We start from the raw sequence: 15820 nt of genomic DNA on the forward strand, positions 1-15820 counted from the left end.
GACTAAATGCTATCCAGAAAGAAAGAAAATTGTCATTTATTTTTAATATGTACTTTTATCTAAATGATTCAAGTCTTTAATCACTTGCATTTACTGCTATTATCTTAACTCGATCTTTTAGAATTGCCAACAACTGACTCCAACATTGATAAAGAAGTGCAACCGAAAATAATAGCGAATTAAATACTCAAAATATTTACTTTTACAGCTTGTTCAATTTGTATTTTTGATGTATTCAATGAAAAGATGACCTCAAGGGGAAAAGTAGGCGGATTTGTACCCAAACGCATCACGGCGGCTGTGTTTTCTCGCTAGCTTAGCAGGCGAGAAACTCCGACATGTTTTCTTCCAGTTGGCGGTTGAAAAGCCCCTCGCCGATATGCCGTCTCCTCCTAGCCGTGTTCCTGTCCTCCTTGTCGGCTACCCGGGGGAAACAGGACAGCCTCCGGGAGGTCACCGACGGCAACTGGGAAGATATCCTGACCGGAGAGTGGATGATTGAATTGTTAGTAGCCTAGCTTAGCTTACTTAGCTTAACCCGCTAGCTAGCTAGCTAGCTAGCTAACAGTAGTCCAGTTTCCTTTAACTTTATAGGTGCAGTTGTACAGCTAATATTAATTTTCGTCACTTTGGACGTAAAGTCACGGTAGACTTTTTAATACTTGCCTTATTCTTATACGTTAGCTTCGCCAACTAGCCGCTCAATAGCTGCGATGCTTCTTGCTAGTTTCTTTGCTAGCATGTTTAGCTAGCTCATCACGCACAGACCAGAAATAAGAAGTTCTTCTCGAGCGACCATCTAAAATATTTCTGTTTTTCACCTTCTTTCGTTGATGAAGTGCATATTGAACTCTATCTTGCAACATGATTACTAGTTCACACACCTCTTGTAGTTAGAGTTTTGCGATGTTTATCATTTACTCCATCCATCCATCATCTCCACCGCTTATCCTCAGTAGGGTCGCGGGGGTGCTGGAGCCCATCCCAGCCATCTTCGGGCAGTGGGCAGGGGACACCCTCAACTGGTTGCCAGCCAGTTGCAGGGCACACAGAGACAGACAACTCACTCACTTATTCAAACCTAGAGACAATTTCAACTGGCCATATAACCTAACATGCATGTTTTTTGGGATGTGGGTGGAAACCGGAGTGCCTGGAGGAAACCCACGCAAGAACGGGAGAACATGCAAACTTCACCCTGGAAGGTTCGATCCCACAACCTCAGAACTGTGCCGCACACGCGCTAACCACTGCGCCAACCACTGCGCCGCCGTGCTGCCCATTCACTTCATGAACAAGATTTGAAATTATACTTATTGGGATAGCCCATCATCACCAAAAGTATGAAAGGCCTGTACAAACTACTATTACATCATCCCCTGATTTAAAACCTACATGAGGGTAACGGAAAATGCAATAACCTCAACATGAAGAAAATAGACAGTACACAGACATCCTCAACATGAAATGTAGGTAATAACAGAATGTCTGGTTGTGACAGTTTAAAATTGACCTTTCAAATCTGGTTTAATGCAATAGACGTCATTCATTCGTCGAAGAACATGTGTGATAAATGTTTAACTCGAATTGCAATTACATTTGGATTCTCATCCTTGCTTATGACAGTCAGGACGTTTCTGTGCAGCCTATAATCTTATTGGAAAAGGAATACTAGATTTCCAGAGCGAGCCAAAGGAAAACGCTGGTCTATTAGTGATCCCAAGACCCAAGAAGAAATCTACAGGTTTGAGAGTGTTCTTCTTTTGGCCCAGGTGCTGTAAAAAATTTGATCTGCAACCTCAGCGGAGAAGTGCTTAAATCTAGGCTTGAAACAGACTTATATTCAATAGCTTGTGAATGATGTTGATCTCAGGAAGATGTAAACTGGACATTCTGTTTTTATATTTTATGTTGACGATGTCTGCGTATTGTCTATCGGTGCACTTGCGACATCCATGGTCATCCTAGAAGGGGGATTACCTCATATATGATAGATAGATAAAAATACTTTATTCATCCCCGCAGGGAAATTCACATTTCCAGCAGCATCCCTGCGCTGAGAACAATACAATAATAAAGCAAATATGGCCTGTTCTTGAGGTTTCTTCATTAAATCATGCTTGGTTGTTTGAGTTTTCCCTTGCCCTCATGTAATAATAATAATAATAATAATTTCCTTTGTATTGTCATTCTTTGTAACAATGTACACAGAACGAAATGTCGATACACCTGACCCGTTGTAGCGAGTCGGTGCAGCCGCAGCCAGAGGGCGCCGCCATTATACCAATTAGGTATGTGTCGGTCGAGGCGCGAACCAGCGACCTCCCAGTCTCAAAGCCGGCACACTACCATCTAGGCTACTGAGTAGGTTTTAGATCAGGGGATTGCCTGTACAGCCCGCTGAGGGCGTCACAAATAAACATGACTTTACATGCATAGAAACCAACATATTACCTGGTTTCCTTGGCATTAGCAGGTATTCCGGTTACAAGGGTAAAGCGGGATAGACGTCATGATGTAAAGAGCGCTCTTTCTGCCTTTAAGATATGACTTGAAGAATGTTCTTCATGATGTCACTCACCCATTTCAACCAAGTTCCATGTTTGTGTGCTCCGTTGCTGCACGTGGGTTTCCGAAAACATAGACTTACATTATATATGGATGTCTACAACTAACATATTGGCTGTAGAGGCAGAAAATAAACGGGAAATCTCCCAGCGAAATCAGACAAAACACTTCCACTTTATCATTCCTCTATACACTATAAGTCCCACAGTGCTTTGCAGCATCAAAATATACCCGCTAAGGGAGACTGCAATTCATCTTGTACGATTGCATGCACTAGCAATCAGAAAATGAAAGGACGAAGCCACCCGGTGCAATTGGAATCCATGAAGTCGGAATAAGACCTTACTCACATTTTTGTGCAAGTTTACGTGGTTTTGTCGGAATACTGGGAATATTCTGTTTCTTATCGGATAATTGCATGTAAATGTTGTAAGAGGTTCATGTTGCAACCATAATTAGGGATGAAAGAAACATTAGATAGAGAGCCTCGATCAGTTCCTTTTCTGTCGTAGCTGTTTGGCTGGTAAAAACACAGCAGTTGAATATTCACTCACGACAGAAGTAACGTTTATTTTATAAGTGTGCCTCATCTTTTTGTTTTTCTCACTCTCGCAGTTATGCGCCGTGGTGTCCGGCATGCCAGCAGCTTCAACCGGTGTGGAAGGAGTTTGCAGACTGGGGGGAGGACATGGGGGTCAATATAGCCAAAGTGGACGTGACAGAGCAACCGGGTACGGAGTCCCCACTAAGCCGACTTTTGTCCTTGTATTGAGTCTTTACTTGATGGGCTTTTCCTTTTTAAGGTCTGAGTGGAAGGTTCATCATCACCTCACTTCCGACTATTTACCAGTAAGTGTTGGGTTGAATCCTATCTTGCATTTTTTGCACTATTTGAAACATTTTGCAGTGCCTTTATTGTACTGAACATACGGAACAGCGACTGGGCAATAAAATGTATTTTTTAGATTGAAAATGTGGTAAAACAGGAAATTTAGGAAAGTCGTTTGGTGAATAGGAACAGTTGTATTCGAACAGGGTGTCCCAAAAATGACAGGGTTTTTACGGTGTTGGGAATTAATTATCAAAATGTAGCGTTTACCAAATTGTTCAAATGAGTTATCTGACTCCATTAACCAAACACAACCTACATTCATCCAACAATTATGCGCGCTCGTTTCTTGAGAGAAAAATGACCAGGAAAGCCGACATTTCGCACGAGAGCGGATGTTTGAGAACAAGGTGTGCTCGGGAGACGGCCGAAGAAGTGACATTAAAGTGTGTGCGGGAAGCCTTTTTCTCCACTTCTTTTGCTTTCTCTTATTGGCTCACATCTCCCCGCAAGATGGTGTCTCGGCTCCTCCCATGGGCGTGCCGAGGAATTGTTTGCGCCCAATGTTTTAACAACACAGCGCCTTGATGTCTGGCTTCCCAAAACAACGCCTGTCGTTCACTGTTAGCAAATCCATGAGTCCTGTTATCAACATTTCCCAGACAAAATATTATGCATTTCGAACAGCCTGCCCTGGCATTGAACTAAAGCCCGGTCCTTGAATATCTACTGCATTAAACTCAATACATGTCAATTTGTAGTCAATCGTATAAAATCCTTTATAGTCAAATGTAAAAAATCCTTTAACGGGTGCTTTAAGTCCTCGAGATGGTTTGATTTTTAATCTTGTGTTTTCAAGGTTTGAAAATGCGTGAATTTTGGGTGAAGCGCTTGCACACGCTTGAAATTGTTGCCATGTTTCTCAGCAGTCTGATCATAGAATAAATTAGGAAATATAGAAAAAGTCAAGTTAAAATGAACTTGCTCTAGTGGTTTGGCTTTGCCATTGCATTTCTTCCCTCCTGACTAACGGCAGCTGGTACTAGTTTGTATAGCGTTGTCCTGTAAAGCATCATCGCCCCCCACGGGTCTGTCGGGACAGGTGCATCAGACCAAGATGGCTGGAAATTGGCATTAAAAGCGATAAAATGGGGACATCATTTGGTTCTACACAAGTATCTGAAGCAAATGTCCATTTTTACTTCATGGTGTAACATCTAAAGGACTGTTTTCACTCATTCTGACCACGCAGCTCTGTGAAGGGAAACATAACACTACTTATTTCTTTTTTTTTTTGGTAGCTGCAAAGATGGCGTTTTCCGCAAGTACCAGGGAGCACGCACCAAAGACGAGTTCCTCAGCTATGTGGATGAGAAGAAGTGGAGTGCTGTGGTTCCCGTGTCTTCCTGGTTTGCGCCCTCCTCTTTTCTGTGAGTCGGCTCAATTTCATTTTATTGGATGTGCTAAAAATAACACGGAACGTCAGTCCTCTTAGGTCTTTGGTCGGCTTGTTTTGTGATGTAAGAAGTTCATTTAGATGAGTGGTTCGCGACTGCTCTGATTTGAAGACCCACCATTCCATCCTAAAGACAGGCTAGGATCCAAATCAAGGACAAAAATCCACTTTTCAAATTCATTGAATGGAAGGATTGTGCAGTTAAACGCAGAGGTTATGGAATAGATTCCCTGAAACCAAACGGTTTCAGGTCTTGAATACCGCGATACACGGATCCTTAACCACCAGGGTCGTTGGGGCACCACTTCATGTGGTGTGTCTTGGGCAAGTATAGCCTCATAGTGCCCATCGCCTTCTACAAGGCATTTTTGGGTAGGGCTTTGCTCCCTTACATGATATTATCCTACATTGCACATTATTTTCCCCCCATTTTATTAACACTCCACTTATTGAAACATGAATATTTTGTGTTTGTTTGTTTGTACATGATTCAATTGTTTGTTTGTACATGATTCAAATTGAATCTTTTCTTCCGGCGCCGTCACGAATGGCAGCCACTCCAGCAGCTCCCGAACTCCCGTGTTATTTTCGATTGTTCTCGATTGTTCTCAGCTCAGGGATGCTGCTGGAAATGTGAATTTCCCTTTGGGGATGAACAAAGTATCTATCTATCTATCTATCTATCTATCTATCTATCTATCTATCTATCTATCTATCTATCATAAGCGACCCCATACAATTGCCTTTAATCCCCCCCAGTGAGTAATATTTGACCACTAGATGGCACTGTTGTCTTAAGTGAACGAAAACCAGTGCCACAGCAAGACGGGGGGGGGGGGGGGGGGAACCTTAGGTATGGATTACACTTTGTAAAAGAAATACTCATTTCTCGACTCATGATTTTTTTAAATAAAAATAAACGTTATTATAAGGAGGCACTAAATATTGAAATCTCTCCCTTTAAAGAAAACCACATTCTTAAAGAAGTCCTTACCCAACATATTTATAATTTGTGAACAACGGTATTAACTTAAGAATTATTGACCGGTCAACATAAATATATACTAAAGTTATGCTTCTGGTAGCAAAAAAATGATAATGATCACAGCTTCCTGGCTGAAACCACAACCTCCTGACATAAAACAATGAAGAGAAAAAATAAAGCAAATCTACATTATGGAAAAATTTACTTCAAGACTTCAACTGAAACTAGATCAATTTGAGAAAAGATGGAAGCTTATCACACCATCTTTAATTGATCTCGAAACACTTCACCTTTTATTTTATTTCTTTTATTAACATTTTTTGTTGTTGTTTCTTTTGTTATTTATGGGAATGTCAGTTGTATATATTTTTTGTTTGTGTTGTTGTATGATGGATGAATCAACCCTCTGTCAATGTGTGTGTGAGAAATAAAAAGCTATAAAAAAACATTGACTGTACCTTCAAGTAGTGCCTCAATGGCAATATTTTCGTATTTGGCAATAATTTCCTTCTTCGACTCGATCGTTGTCGTCACTGTTTTCCACTCTCCTTTCCCCTTCTCACTAACTTTCTTTGGGCCCATCATTATGGACAGAAAATGGAGATAAAACAACAAAATCACGATACAATGAGATGTGGTCCCTCTCAAACACATTTGGGACAATTGACTGAACAGGAAGGAAAGATGAAGCAGGGCATTATGGGAATCTACTCTGTCGTTGAACCTGTTTTTTCTTATTTGTTGCAATATTTTGCTAGGGAACCAGTTGCGAATCACTGATTTAAATGAAATACGATGTCTGGTTTATGTCATCTTGTGCAGAATGAACTCCATGTCGGCTCTCTTCAAGCTCTCCATGTTCATCCGGGTAAGAATTGTTTTCAACTGTCACGCGCTTCGAGAAAAAGGAAGAATTTGGTGGCTTGATTCGACTTGTGGCCGTTCCAGCGTTGCCATAACTACATGACGGAACAACTGGGCATCCCCGTCTGGGGCTCCTACGTCATCTTCGGGCTGGCCACGCTTTTCTCCGGCCTGGCTCTCGGACTGGTGGGCGAAAAAGACCAGCTGTTTTTTTTTTACATTTTGTAAAGGGAGACGCAAGATTTGCCGCTTTTTGTTTTTCAGATGCTAGTGTTCATCGCTGACTTTGTCTTCCCGTCGCGACGGTTCTCGTCCAACTACTATCAAAGTAAGTGCATGTGTCTTTAAGACGGAACAAAAACCAAGAACAGGGTTTGTATGGGTGCCAGAAGTCTCTCAAATACAGATATTTTTACCATTTTGACTCTTTGTTAAAGGCCGACAGATAATGTAGCTATGTAGCTGTATTTTGGCAGAGGACATATCAAAAAAAGCATGAGCCCTCGTCTCTCATTCAAAAAAAATGCACTTCCAACTTTAACCATTGTGTAGTAAGCAACAGTTGAACGTTGCTACATTCTTGAAAATGCTCCAAAACTTCAGTGAAAAACAGCTTTCTGTAAAAGAATGAATTCTAAGCAGAACTTTCCCTTAGGTGCTTTTTTCTAATAGATATTTTTGATACCTCCAATATGAATGAATGAAAACTTTATTTGAACATTAAAATAAAAACAGAAGAAAAACAACGCAACAACAAAACAATATTACATAATATGTTCGAAAAGGGGTAGTAAGAAGCAAATGCTTATATTCCCCACCCCTTCACCTTCCCTATTAAATACACCAATGATATAAAAACAATAGTAATAAATTTAATAATAACAGTTATGGTATAACAACAGCAACAATAACACAGTTAATCATAGTTCTAGACGCACTCGTATCACTCATACTCGATTTTCTTCATCCCTGTATTCTGCCAGGAATGTTTTTTTGTATTGAAATTTGAACAAGTGAATAGATGGACATCGTTTGATCTTGTCTTGCAAACCGTTCCATAGCTTGACTCCACACACAGACACACACATACTTTTCCTGGTGGTTCTCACCTTTGGGATCATGAACAAATCATAAACAATCCTTTCCATGAACACAAAGTCGTTTTGCCTGCAAAATATCATGGTATTATTGCAAGGACACTGAACTTATGCACGAACTCGGCAACTGAAGTTTCCAGTAAAGGATTGCACGATTCGGGTCGTCATGGCGATCACGGACTTGCACTCGACGTCATCCCTATCTGCCTATGACGAAGGGACTTCTTTGTCTTTTTTTTTTAGAAACAATAAAGTCTGTACTGATATTTTCACACTGTGCTGAGTCTTTACACATGGGCCGCCTCCACGCTGCCATACAGTGTCATACGGGAAGTACAACTTGGAACGATTTGTGTTGACAAATACCTGATTAAAGCCACTCCTCCCATCTAGCTGTCATTTCTCATATCACAACATTCCTAGAGGGCTGATATTCGCCAAACAGCTGCACCAAAGACTTTAGAATAGTTTAAAAATATATATACATTTACGTTTTGGCATTCAGGGACAATGCTTCTTAAAACGTATTTGTACGCGATGGGGGTGAGTGAGTTCATGTGCTTTTAATGTTTGAAAAGTAGTCAAATTTGGGGTGAAGTGATTTCAAATGATTGAAATTGTGGCCATGTTTCTCATCAGTCTGACTCGATAGACATTAAATGAAGATCGTACTCTCGGTCTTAAAGCATCCCGCTTTGCACATACATAGCCGACAGAATGAGTTTGAAGTGTAGAAACAAAGTGTCGGATCCCCTCCATTGACCCCATGAAAAAATATCGAACAAGAATGAGAAGACAGGCAAAAAGATATAGGACAAAATGAAGGTCTCCTGAAAGTTAAAATGAGGACGTTTAATGAAGCATATGTAGCCCTCGGCTTGACTCCATCCACTGTTAGACGATGAAATACCGGCGTGCTTGCTATGTTTAAAGTTCCAGATGTTTTTTCCTCCGAGAGTGGATGACAGAAAATTATAGAGAAGTACCGGGTTAGACATGATCTCGGTCTTAAAAAGCCTTCTTACGGTCGCCGATTGTCGTTGCAGAGAAACAAGCGTCAGACCAGGCCTGGCTCCTCCATCAGCAGCAGCAGCAGGAGGACGAGGAGCACGAGGCCGACGGCGAGGACGAAGACGACGAGGAAGACGAGATCTGGAAAACGCGGCGGCCCCACGGGGCCTCGCCCGAGGGACACGCCCTGAGAAAAAGGCCAACGGCCAGACGCAAAGAAGAGGAGGACGAAGAAGACGAGGAGGACACTTAGACCGTGGCCTCGTCTCTCGCCGAGTGGAGGAAGCTCCCGCTCTTGACCACCACCACCGCCTCCTGCTGTCTCCAACCTGGAACTAAACTTGAGTTTGGGGAGGTTTGTCAAATGTCGGAAGTCGGCCGGCGGTGCTCTTTTTTCAGCTATGCAGCCTTCTTTTATTTTAAGTTTCATTTCATGTACATAGATGTCAAATTTCAGTGTTGAATACCCCAGAAGTGCAATGTTTCACAGCTTAGGAAATGAACTATTTTTGAATTCCTTTCTTGGAACGTACAAGAATTGCCCAAACTATTAGGGAATACGCAAAGAATTGACATCACCATCCCATTTCGTTTATTAACTGGAACTCTGAAGGGTAGCAAAAAAAGATATTTTCCTTTTTTTTCTCAAAATCTCATCTGTTCATTATGGATGTCGGTATCATACCCAATTTCTAGATATTACTTTCAAATCGCAATTCTCGCGATTCCCACGGAGCGTTTCGGATTTGGAATATTTCCCCAATTGAAATTCGACATATCTTGCACATTTGTGCAACCTGAGCCAAGTTTTCACTGGAAAAAATCAAGACGTTAAAATCAAATATCTCCACATAAAATGATGACCCAGTAGTCGAGGTAAGATCAGGCTTAGAAATCCAGGCGCACTCGACCCAGCCCGAAGCAAAGCCCAATTTTCATACTTTATTTGTGAGGACTCGGGAGGAGAGGCGATTGATGATGACGCGTGAAAGACGAAATCCAAGTTAAACAAGACTTTAGAAACATGAGCGTCTTTTATATTTCCATGTTTGCAGAGGTTACATTAACTGATGATCACGACTGTTTGTTTTTTAAGAATTCAAGGGAACATTTTTAGGCCGGCCGTCATTCTGACGTGCCGCGAATCGGGCCATAAACTGCAGCATCAGTACGTCCTTAAGAATCCAGCGCAGCACTTTAAGAGAGAGAGGTTGAGAGACAAAGAATGGACTGCATTTCTATAGCGTTTTAACTAGTCACCGTAGACCTGTCAGCTATGCAAGGCGCCCGTGTGCCAATCGGAGGGGGTTAGGGGTTCGGGGTCTTCCACATTTAACTGAAATTCAGGTCGACTGGCGGTTGGGCTTAAGGTCTTACCTTTACCCGATGTACCCTGGGTCAAAATCCGGGGTCCGGCTCAGAAGTCTTGCTTCCGCTTGAGATTTTACCTCGACCCAGTAGCAAGATCAAATGTAGCTCTTGCGCTCGTGTCATTTTTTGGACTCGTAATCGTAAACAAACGGGATCCGTTGTCCATTTTTGGGGACGACTGTCAGGAATCACCGCGGTCCACAAAAGCCAATCGGCTGAGCCGCACTCAGTTTACACCGCGCACGATGTAGCATGAAAATCCCAGCCGGCGTCACTCGACGTTTACGATCAACTCCACTCCTCTTTACACAATGGATCATGACAAACGGTTGATTTTCAAGTCACTTCCTGCCCCTCCCGACTCCAGTTATTGGCTCTTTTCAGCCGCTCCGGGTGTATCCGACGAATGCCGCCAGGGCATCCGGACGTGGAATAGGACTTCCTTGTCCGACACCTTTAAAGACGATGCAGGTGGTGTCGAACTTGAATAGGAACTTCGAAATGACAAGCACTCACCCCTTTAAAGATTTTCTGCTTGTCAGTTTTATGTATCCGATAAAAAGATGTTGCGGTTTAAAGTAGAAATAGTTCATTCGATAACAAAACCTAAACAACTTCAAGTAGTCAAGTGATCTTTTTTTGTATAGCCCTCAATCACAAAATAGTCTCAAAGGGCCGCACAGACGACCGGTGGCTCGCACGAGTGACTAGAAAAGGAAACGGAGAAAAAAAATGAGAGGCCTAAATAACGAGACTGTTAATATCACACGCAGGGTTCAGCTGTGTGGTAAGCAGCCGTTAGAACTAAAAGCATCGCCGGGACAAGCTATCTGGAAAAATGGTCGTTTACACCTTTGTAGTCACAACTTACAAGTCTTAAGAAATATGCCATAATACAACGAGTGACTAGAGAAAGAAACTGTAGAAAAAAACAAGAAAAAGTGGTAAAATAACGTTTACACTTGCATAGAAGCGACCCCCTAAAGCTAGGCACATACTAAAAGAAACTCAAAATATAAATCGAACGTGTAACTAAATATTGATTATTGTTTAATCATGTCGTTGTTAAAGACTAATATGGTAAAAAGCTAAAAATAGAACGATTTTTAAACCAGCAGGGCTTTAAAACAGGACATTAGTTTTGGCAGGCTCTGCCAAAGAAACACAAAACAAGGACAATTACGAACAATACATAGGACACCACACATGCAGACGAGTGGATACGATGATTAGAGTTGGGTACCTGCAGCCTGAGGGCAACAGGAAACTGATGGTATAGTGGATGATGTCATGGTTTGGTGCCCGCGGTCCCTCTTTCAAAGAGATGGCAGAATTACCCCATTTTCCAGCCCCCTTCACAATTCCTCTCCCCAGGTGCTTTTTACCACTTCTACCATAAATACTCCGGGCTCCAACCTCACATCGCTTAATCGTTGTGACTCATAAAGAGATTCACTCGCCAAGACGACAAGCTCCTCCCACGACTTTTTCAGTTCCCTTCTCGTTCCGAGTTCATCCACTCCAACCTTCTTCCTGAAGGTACTCCCAAATCTCCCTTTCAAGACTCCCAAGTCTCCCTCCTCAGCAGTCCCAGTCCCGTTCTCTCTATCATGAGTGAAGTGTTTTTGTTTCCTGAATAAACAATCCTGATTGGGGTTTGATCACATCCCTTGTTTTACGTCTCCTTGTGTCCTGCATTTGGGTCCGTCTGACACTCCGTGACAGATAATCCGTCGTCGCTGTCCAGGCCATACGTGATGGCTATCGTTTTGTTCTCCGACGCGTTCGTTGTTACGGTTTTCCACCTTTCACTCACTTTCTTGGGAGCCTTTATTTTGGGCAGATAAAGGGAAATAAAACCAACAAAATCACAATGAAATGAGATGAATTTCTTTTAAACCCACACTGACAAATCTGGCCGACCAAACACTACATCACTCAAATAACAAACTGGAACGACGCAAAAAGGACAGTGTCTTGCGATGACACGATTGCACTATGTCTCATATATTAGCTTATCGGCCATCTTTGATTATTTTTTTCAAGGGTTACCTTCTCAGGTGATGGCTCGCTCAAGTTACTATTCTTATTGTGAGCTGCTCTGTAAATGAAGCGTCGCCTTTTGTTTGTTTAGTAGCTTCTGCTACCTGAAGTCAAGACACAAATACAAGCCCTGACCAACACCTGCTACCTGATGTTTTCAGCCGCACGGCAACGGCCTTTTGCGCGAGTTTCTGTTCCCGTCGAGCCTCGTAAAAATCCGCTTCTGGTAAAAAGAAATGGCTCAACTTAAGAAGTAATGTTACTTCGCAATCCTAGTTGTCCTCCATATAATGATAAAAGTACTCAAGTAGTGAGTAACTGTAGCCACGCTTTATTTATGGATTGCTTTTTTACATCAGATGATCAAAGTTCATCCAATCGACAATAACATTTCATTTCAAATCCATGAAAATAATCCAGGTCAATTCAAGTACTTTGTTTTTCTATCACAAGATGGTGCTCTGTTGTGTTACTCATTTGAACTGAACATTTTATATACAAGGTAACTTTAATGTCAACTTCCCAAAACTCTAAAAACGAATGCACAGTCCGTCGCTAAGACCGACATTTAAGTAACCGGTTCAATGTAGCCTAAAGTAGCCGAGTAAGAGAACAGTTTCTTCATGAAAATCTACTCAATTAACAGTATAGTGATTTAAAAGTACTCCTACAAGTACAAAATGTTCCAAAACATACTCAGGTAAATGGAACAAAGTAAATGCAACGCCTTACTACCGACCTCTGGATTTGAGTAACGGCTTCAATGTAGCCTAATGTAGTGAAGTAAGAGTACAGTTTCCTCTTTAAAAATTTACTCAAGGGCTATTCGAATAAACATGACTTGACTATATTGACTTAAAAGTACTTCTAGGAGTACAAAATGTCCCAAAATGTACTCAAGTAAACGTGAAAGAATAAATGTTACTCGTTACTTTAGGTAACAGGTTCTTCGTAGCCTAATGTAGCAGAGTAAGAGTACAATTTCTTTCTCTGAAATGTACTCAAGTAAAGGTTAAAAGTATAGTGACTTAAAAGTACTCCCAGAAGTACAAAATGTACACAAGTAAATGTAACTTGTTACTTACAACCTCTGGATTTAAGTAACGGCTTTAATGTAGCCAAGTAAGTGAACCGTTTCTTTTTCACAAATGTTCTCAAGTGTAAATTAAGTACAGTGATTTAAAAGTACTCCTAGAAGTACAAAATGTCCCAAAATATACTCAAAGAAATGTAACGGAGTAAATGTAACTCGTTACTTTAGGTTCTTCGTAGCCTAATGTAGCAGAGTAAGAGTACAGTTTCTTTTTCACAAATCTACTCCAGTAAAAGTCAAAAGTATAGCGATTTCAAAGTACTCCTAGAAGGACAAAATGTCCCAAAACATACTCAAATAAATGTAACAGAGTAAATGTAACTCATTACTATAGGTAACAGGTTTAATGTAGCCTAATAAAGTATCAAAGCAAATATTTTTATTCACAAGGAATCCATGTGATCAAAAATACTTGAAAAGGGTACAGATATTTGTTCTTTTTGTTTGCAACCATGACCAAGTCATTGCGGGTCTTCCTGAGGCCTTCTCTAGAGGCATCCATTGAAGGATTTTACACATTTGACTATAAAGGATTTTATACGATTGACTACAAATGACATGTATTCAGTTTAATGCGATAAAAGATATTCACTGACTGGGCTTTAGTTCAATGTCAGGGCAGGCTGTTGGAAATGCATCATATTTTGTCTAGGAAATGCTGATAATAGGACAAGGCGCTGTGTTGTGGGATTGTCGGGCGCTAACAACCGCTTGGCACGCCCACGGGAGGAGCCGAAACCCCATCTTGCGGGGAGACGCGAGCCAATAAAAAACCCCAGCACTTTTCCAGGTCCGAATCATTCTTCGGATTCATTGTTTGTCAGGGAGGCTCTTCTCAAGGTTCTCCAGCGTTTCGGCAGTGACTTGGAGCTTGAGCTTCAGCTGCCTGCTCCGCAGTCCGTTGCGGTGCTGGACCTCCAGAAGACCGGCGGCGTGGCTCCTGAGCAGATCCTCGTGCTCCAGTTCCTTCTCCTCCAGATCCCGCAACAGGGTGCTGTGCTCGATGGAGAGTTCCTCCAACTCCTCTTCCAGGCCTCCGAGGCGAAGGTCACTGGCCTGGCGCAGGGCCTTGTCCTCGTTGTGTTTTTCCAGATGCTTCTGGAGATCTTCCAGTTTTATCTTGTCCTGCTGTAGGCTCTCCTGCGGGCAGGAAGGCTGCTTCTGGATGAAGGTCAATTGGCGCACCACGCCCTGGCACATGAGGGTGGTGAGCTCCTTTTCCAGGAGGGAGATCTCCTCCATGTGCGCCTGGTAGAACTCCCAGCTCCGCTTCAGCGCTTGACGGAAGGCGTCGTCGTGCTCCTTCTTCAGCGACTCCAGACGGATCTGCATCCGCGTGTCCAGGATCCGGATTTCGCCTTCCAGCTTGGTCTCGGAGGCCTCGATCATGGGGAGGATCTCGGCGTTGTGCTTGGCCTCCAGCTCTACCTTCCTCCAATCGTGAGGGACCGTGATGTCCCCCAGCTTGGCCGCCTGCTGGAACTTGAGCTGCTCGATGTGGTTTTGGCTGAAAAGCTCCTTCTCGCTCAGGTCCACCTGCAGGTGGCGGATCTCGTCCAGCGCCCCTTGCTCCATCTCCAACGTCTCGCGGTCGTGGATGGCGGAGAAGCGGGAACCGTCCAGCTTGAGGCGCGACACGCCGGCGTGGCACTCGGACTCCAGGTGTCGGACCTTCTGCTGGTACTTGGCGACCTTCAGGCGGTGGCGCATCTTGGCCTCGTCGCGGACCGCGCCGCCCTCGCGGAGCTTGTCCTTCACGTCTTGCAGCTTTTGCTTGGAGATCTCCCAGAAGGTCCGGACCTGATCCCGCATCAGATGGAAACTTTTCTTCTCGTCCTGGATGCGACGCAGCTCCTGCGCGATCTTAGCCGCGCGTTCCTTGAGCTGGTCCTCCGTCAACTCGCTCAGAGGCGTGTTTTCGTTGACTTCTGCCGCCTTGGTTTTTTTACCTTTGCCTTTGCCCTTGCCCTTCCCCTTGCCCGCCATGTCGGAGAACTCTCAGGATCGAGATAGGATCGTTGGAGCGATTATTAAGACGCTAGCACTCCGGTCGGTTAGAAACGATGTCATCTTTGGTGTCCTTTGAGGAGAGGACGACTCGGGATGACATCAGAAGCCTCATCGTAACATCATAGAGGACGTCCTCACTTTCGGGACTGAGTAACCGGGGCAGGTTTCTCCAACGGTCGCCTTCCGGGCCGGTGGTCTTCCTGTCCCTCAATATTGTTCATTTGCTGCTAAAAGTGTCCATAAAAATTGTTCTAACGACAAACCCCTCGACGTTGTTCCATACCCATGTTCCCTCTAAGCTGCGTGTATGCCCAGAGCTTTTCTGCGCACGAGAAAATCGAGCCGGCTCACAAAAATCAAGGCTAGAAATTGCTATTTAAGAAGCCAATGAAATCAAATCATTTGACATTGTTTTACAGTTGAATTTTGTTGTCAACTATACTTAGAGAGTACAGTTGCATAGGTAGTAACGCGTTACATTACCCGGTGTATG

General features: G+C 43.0%; 2 protein-coding genes across 2 annotated transcripts; one reads left to right on the forward strand and one right to left on the reverse strand.

Moving 5' to 3' along the window:
* Positions 1–278: 278 nt before the first annotated feature.
* On the forward strand, positions 279–11847 carry tmx1 (thioredoxin-related transmembrane protein 1). Its single transcript, XM_088354304.1, has 8 exons — positions 279–505; positions 3184–3299; positions 3372–3417; positions 4699–4827; positions 6661–6706; positions 6787–6888; positions 6967–7030; positions 8846–11847. The coding sequence occupies exons 1-8, from the start codon at positions 339–341 to the stop codon at positions 9061–9063; spliced, it is 888 nt and encodes a 295-aa protein (XP_088210430.1). The 5' UTR covers positions 279–338; the 3' UTR covers positions 9064–11847.
* A 685-nt stretch (positions 11848–12532) lies between these two features.
* Positions 12533–15330, reverse strand: LOC148352331 (dynein regulatory complex subunit 4-like). The gene has a single exon (XM_088354302.1). The coding sequence runs from the start codon at positions 15301–15303 to the stop codon at positions 14128–14130; it is 1176 nt and encodes a 391-aa protein (XP_088210428.1). The 5' UTR covers positions 15304–15330; the 3' UTR covers positions 12533–14127.
* Between the last annotated feature and the right edge of the window lie 490 nt (positions 15331–15820).

The sequence above is a fragment of the Urocampus carinirostris genome, chromosome 15, assembly GCF_059441175.1.
Source record: "Urocampus carinirostris isolate Australia breed hairy pipefish chromosome 15, RoL_Ucar_1.0, whole genome shotgun sequence".
Taxonomy (NCBI): Eukaryota; Metazoa; Chordata; class Actinopteri; order Syngnathiformes; family Syngnathidae; genus Urocampus; species Urocampus carinirostris.

Coding starts and splice junctions, on each gene's coding strand:
- tmx1 (XM_088354304.1), top strand. CDS start 339: ATGTTTTCTTCCAGTTGGCGGTTGAAAAGCCCCTCGCCGATATGCCGT. Junction 6,707..6,786: donor AGCTCTCCATGTTCATCCGG/GTAAGAATTGTT, acceptor TGGCCGTTCCAG/CGTTGCCATAACTACATGAC. Junction 6,889..6,966: donor CCGGCCTGGCTCTCGGACTG/GTGGGCGAAAAA, acceptor TTTGTTTTTCAG/ATGCTAGTGTTCATCGCTGA.
- LOC148352331 (XM_088354302.1), bottom strand. CDS start 15,303: ATGGCGGGCAAGGGGAAGGGCAAGGGCAAAGGCAAAGGTAAAAAAACC.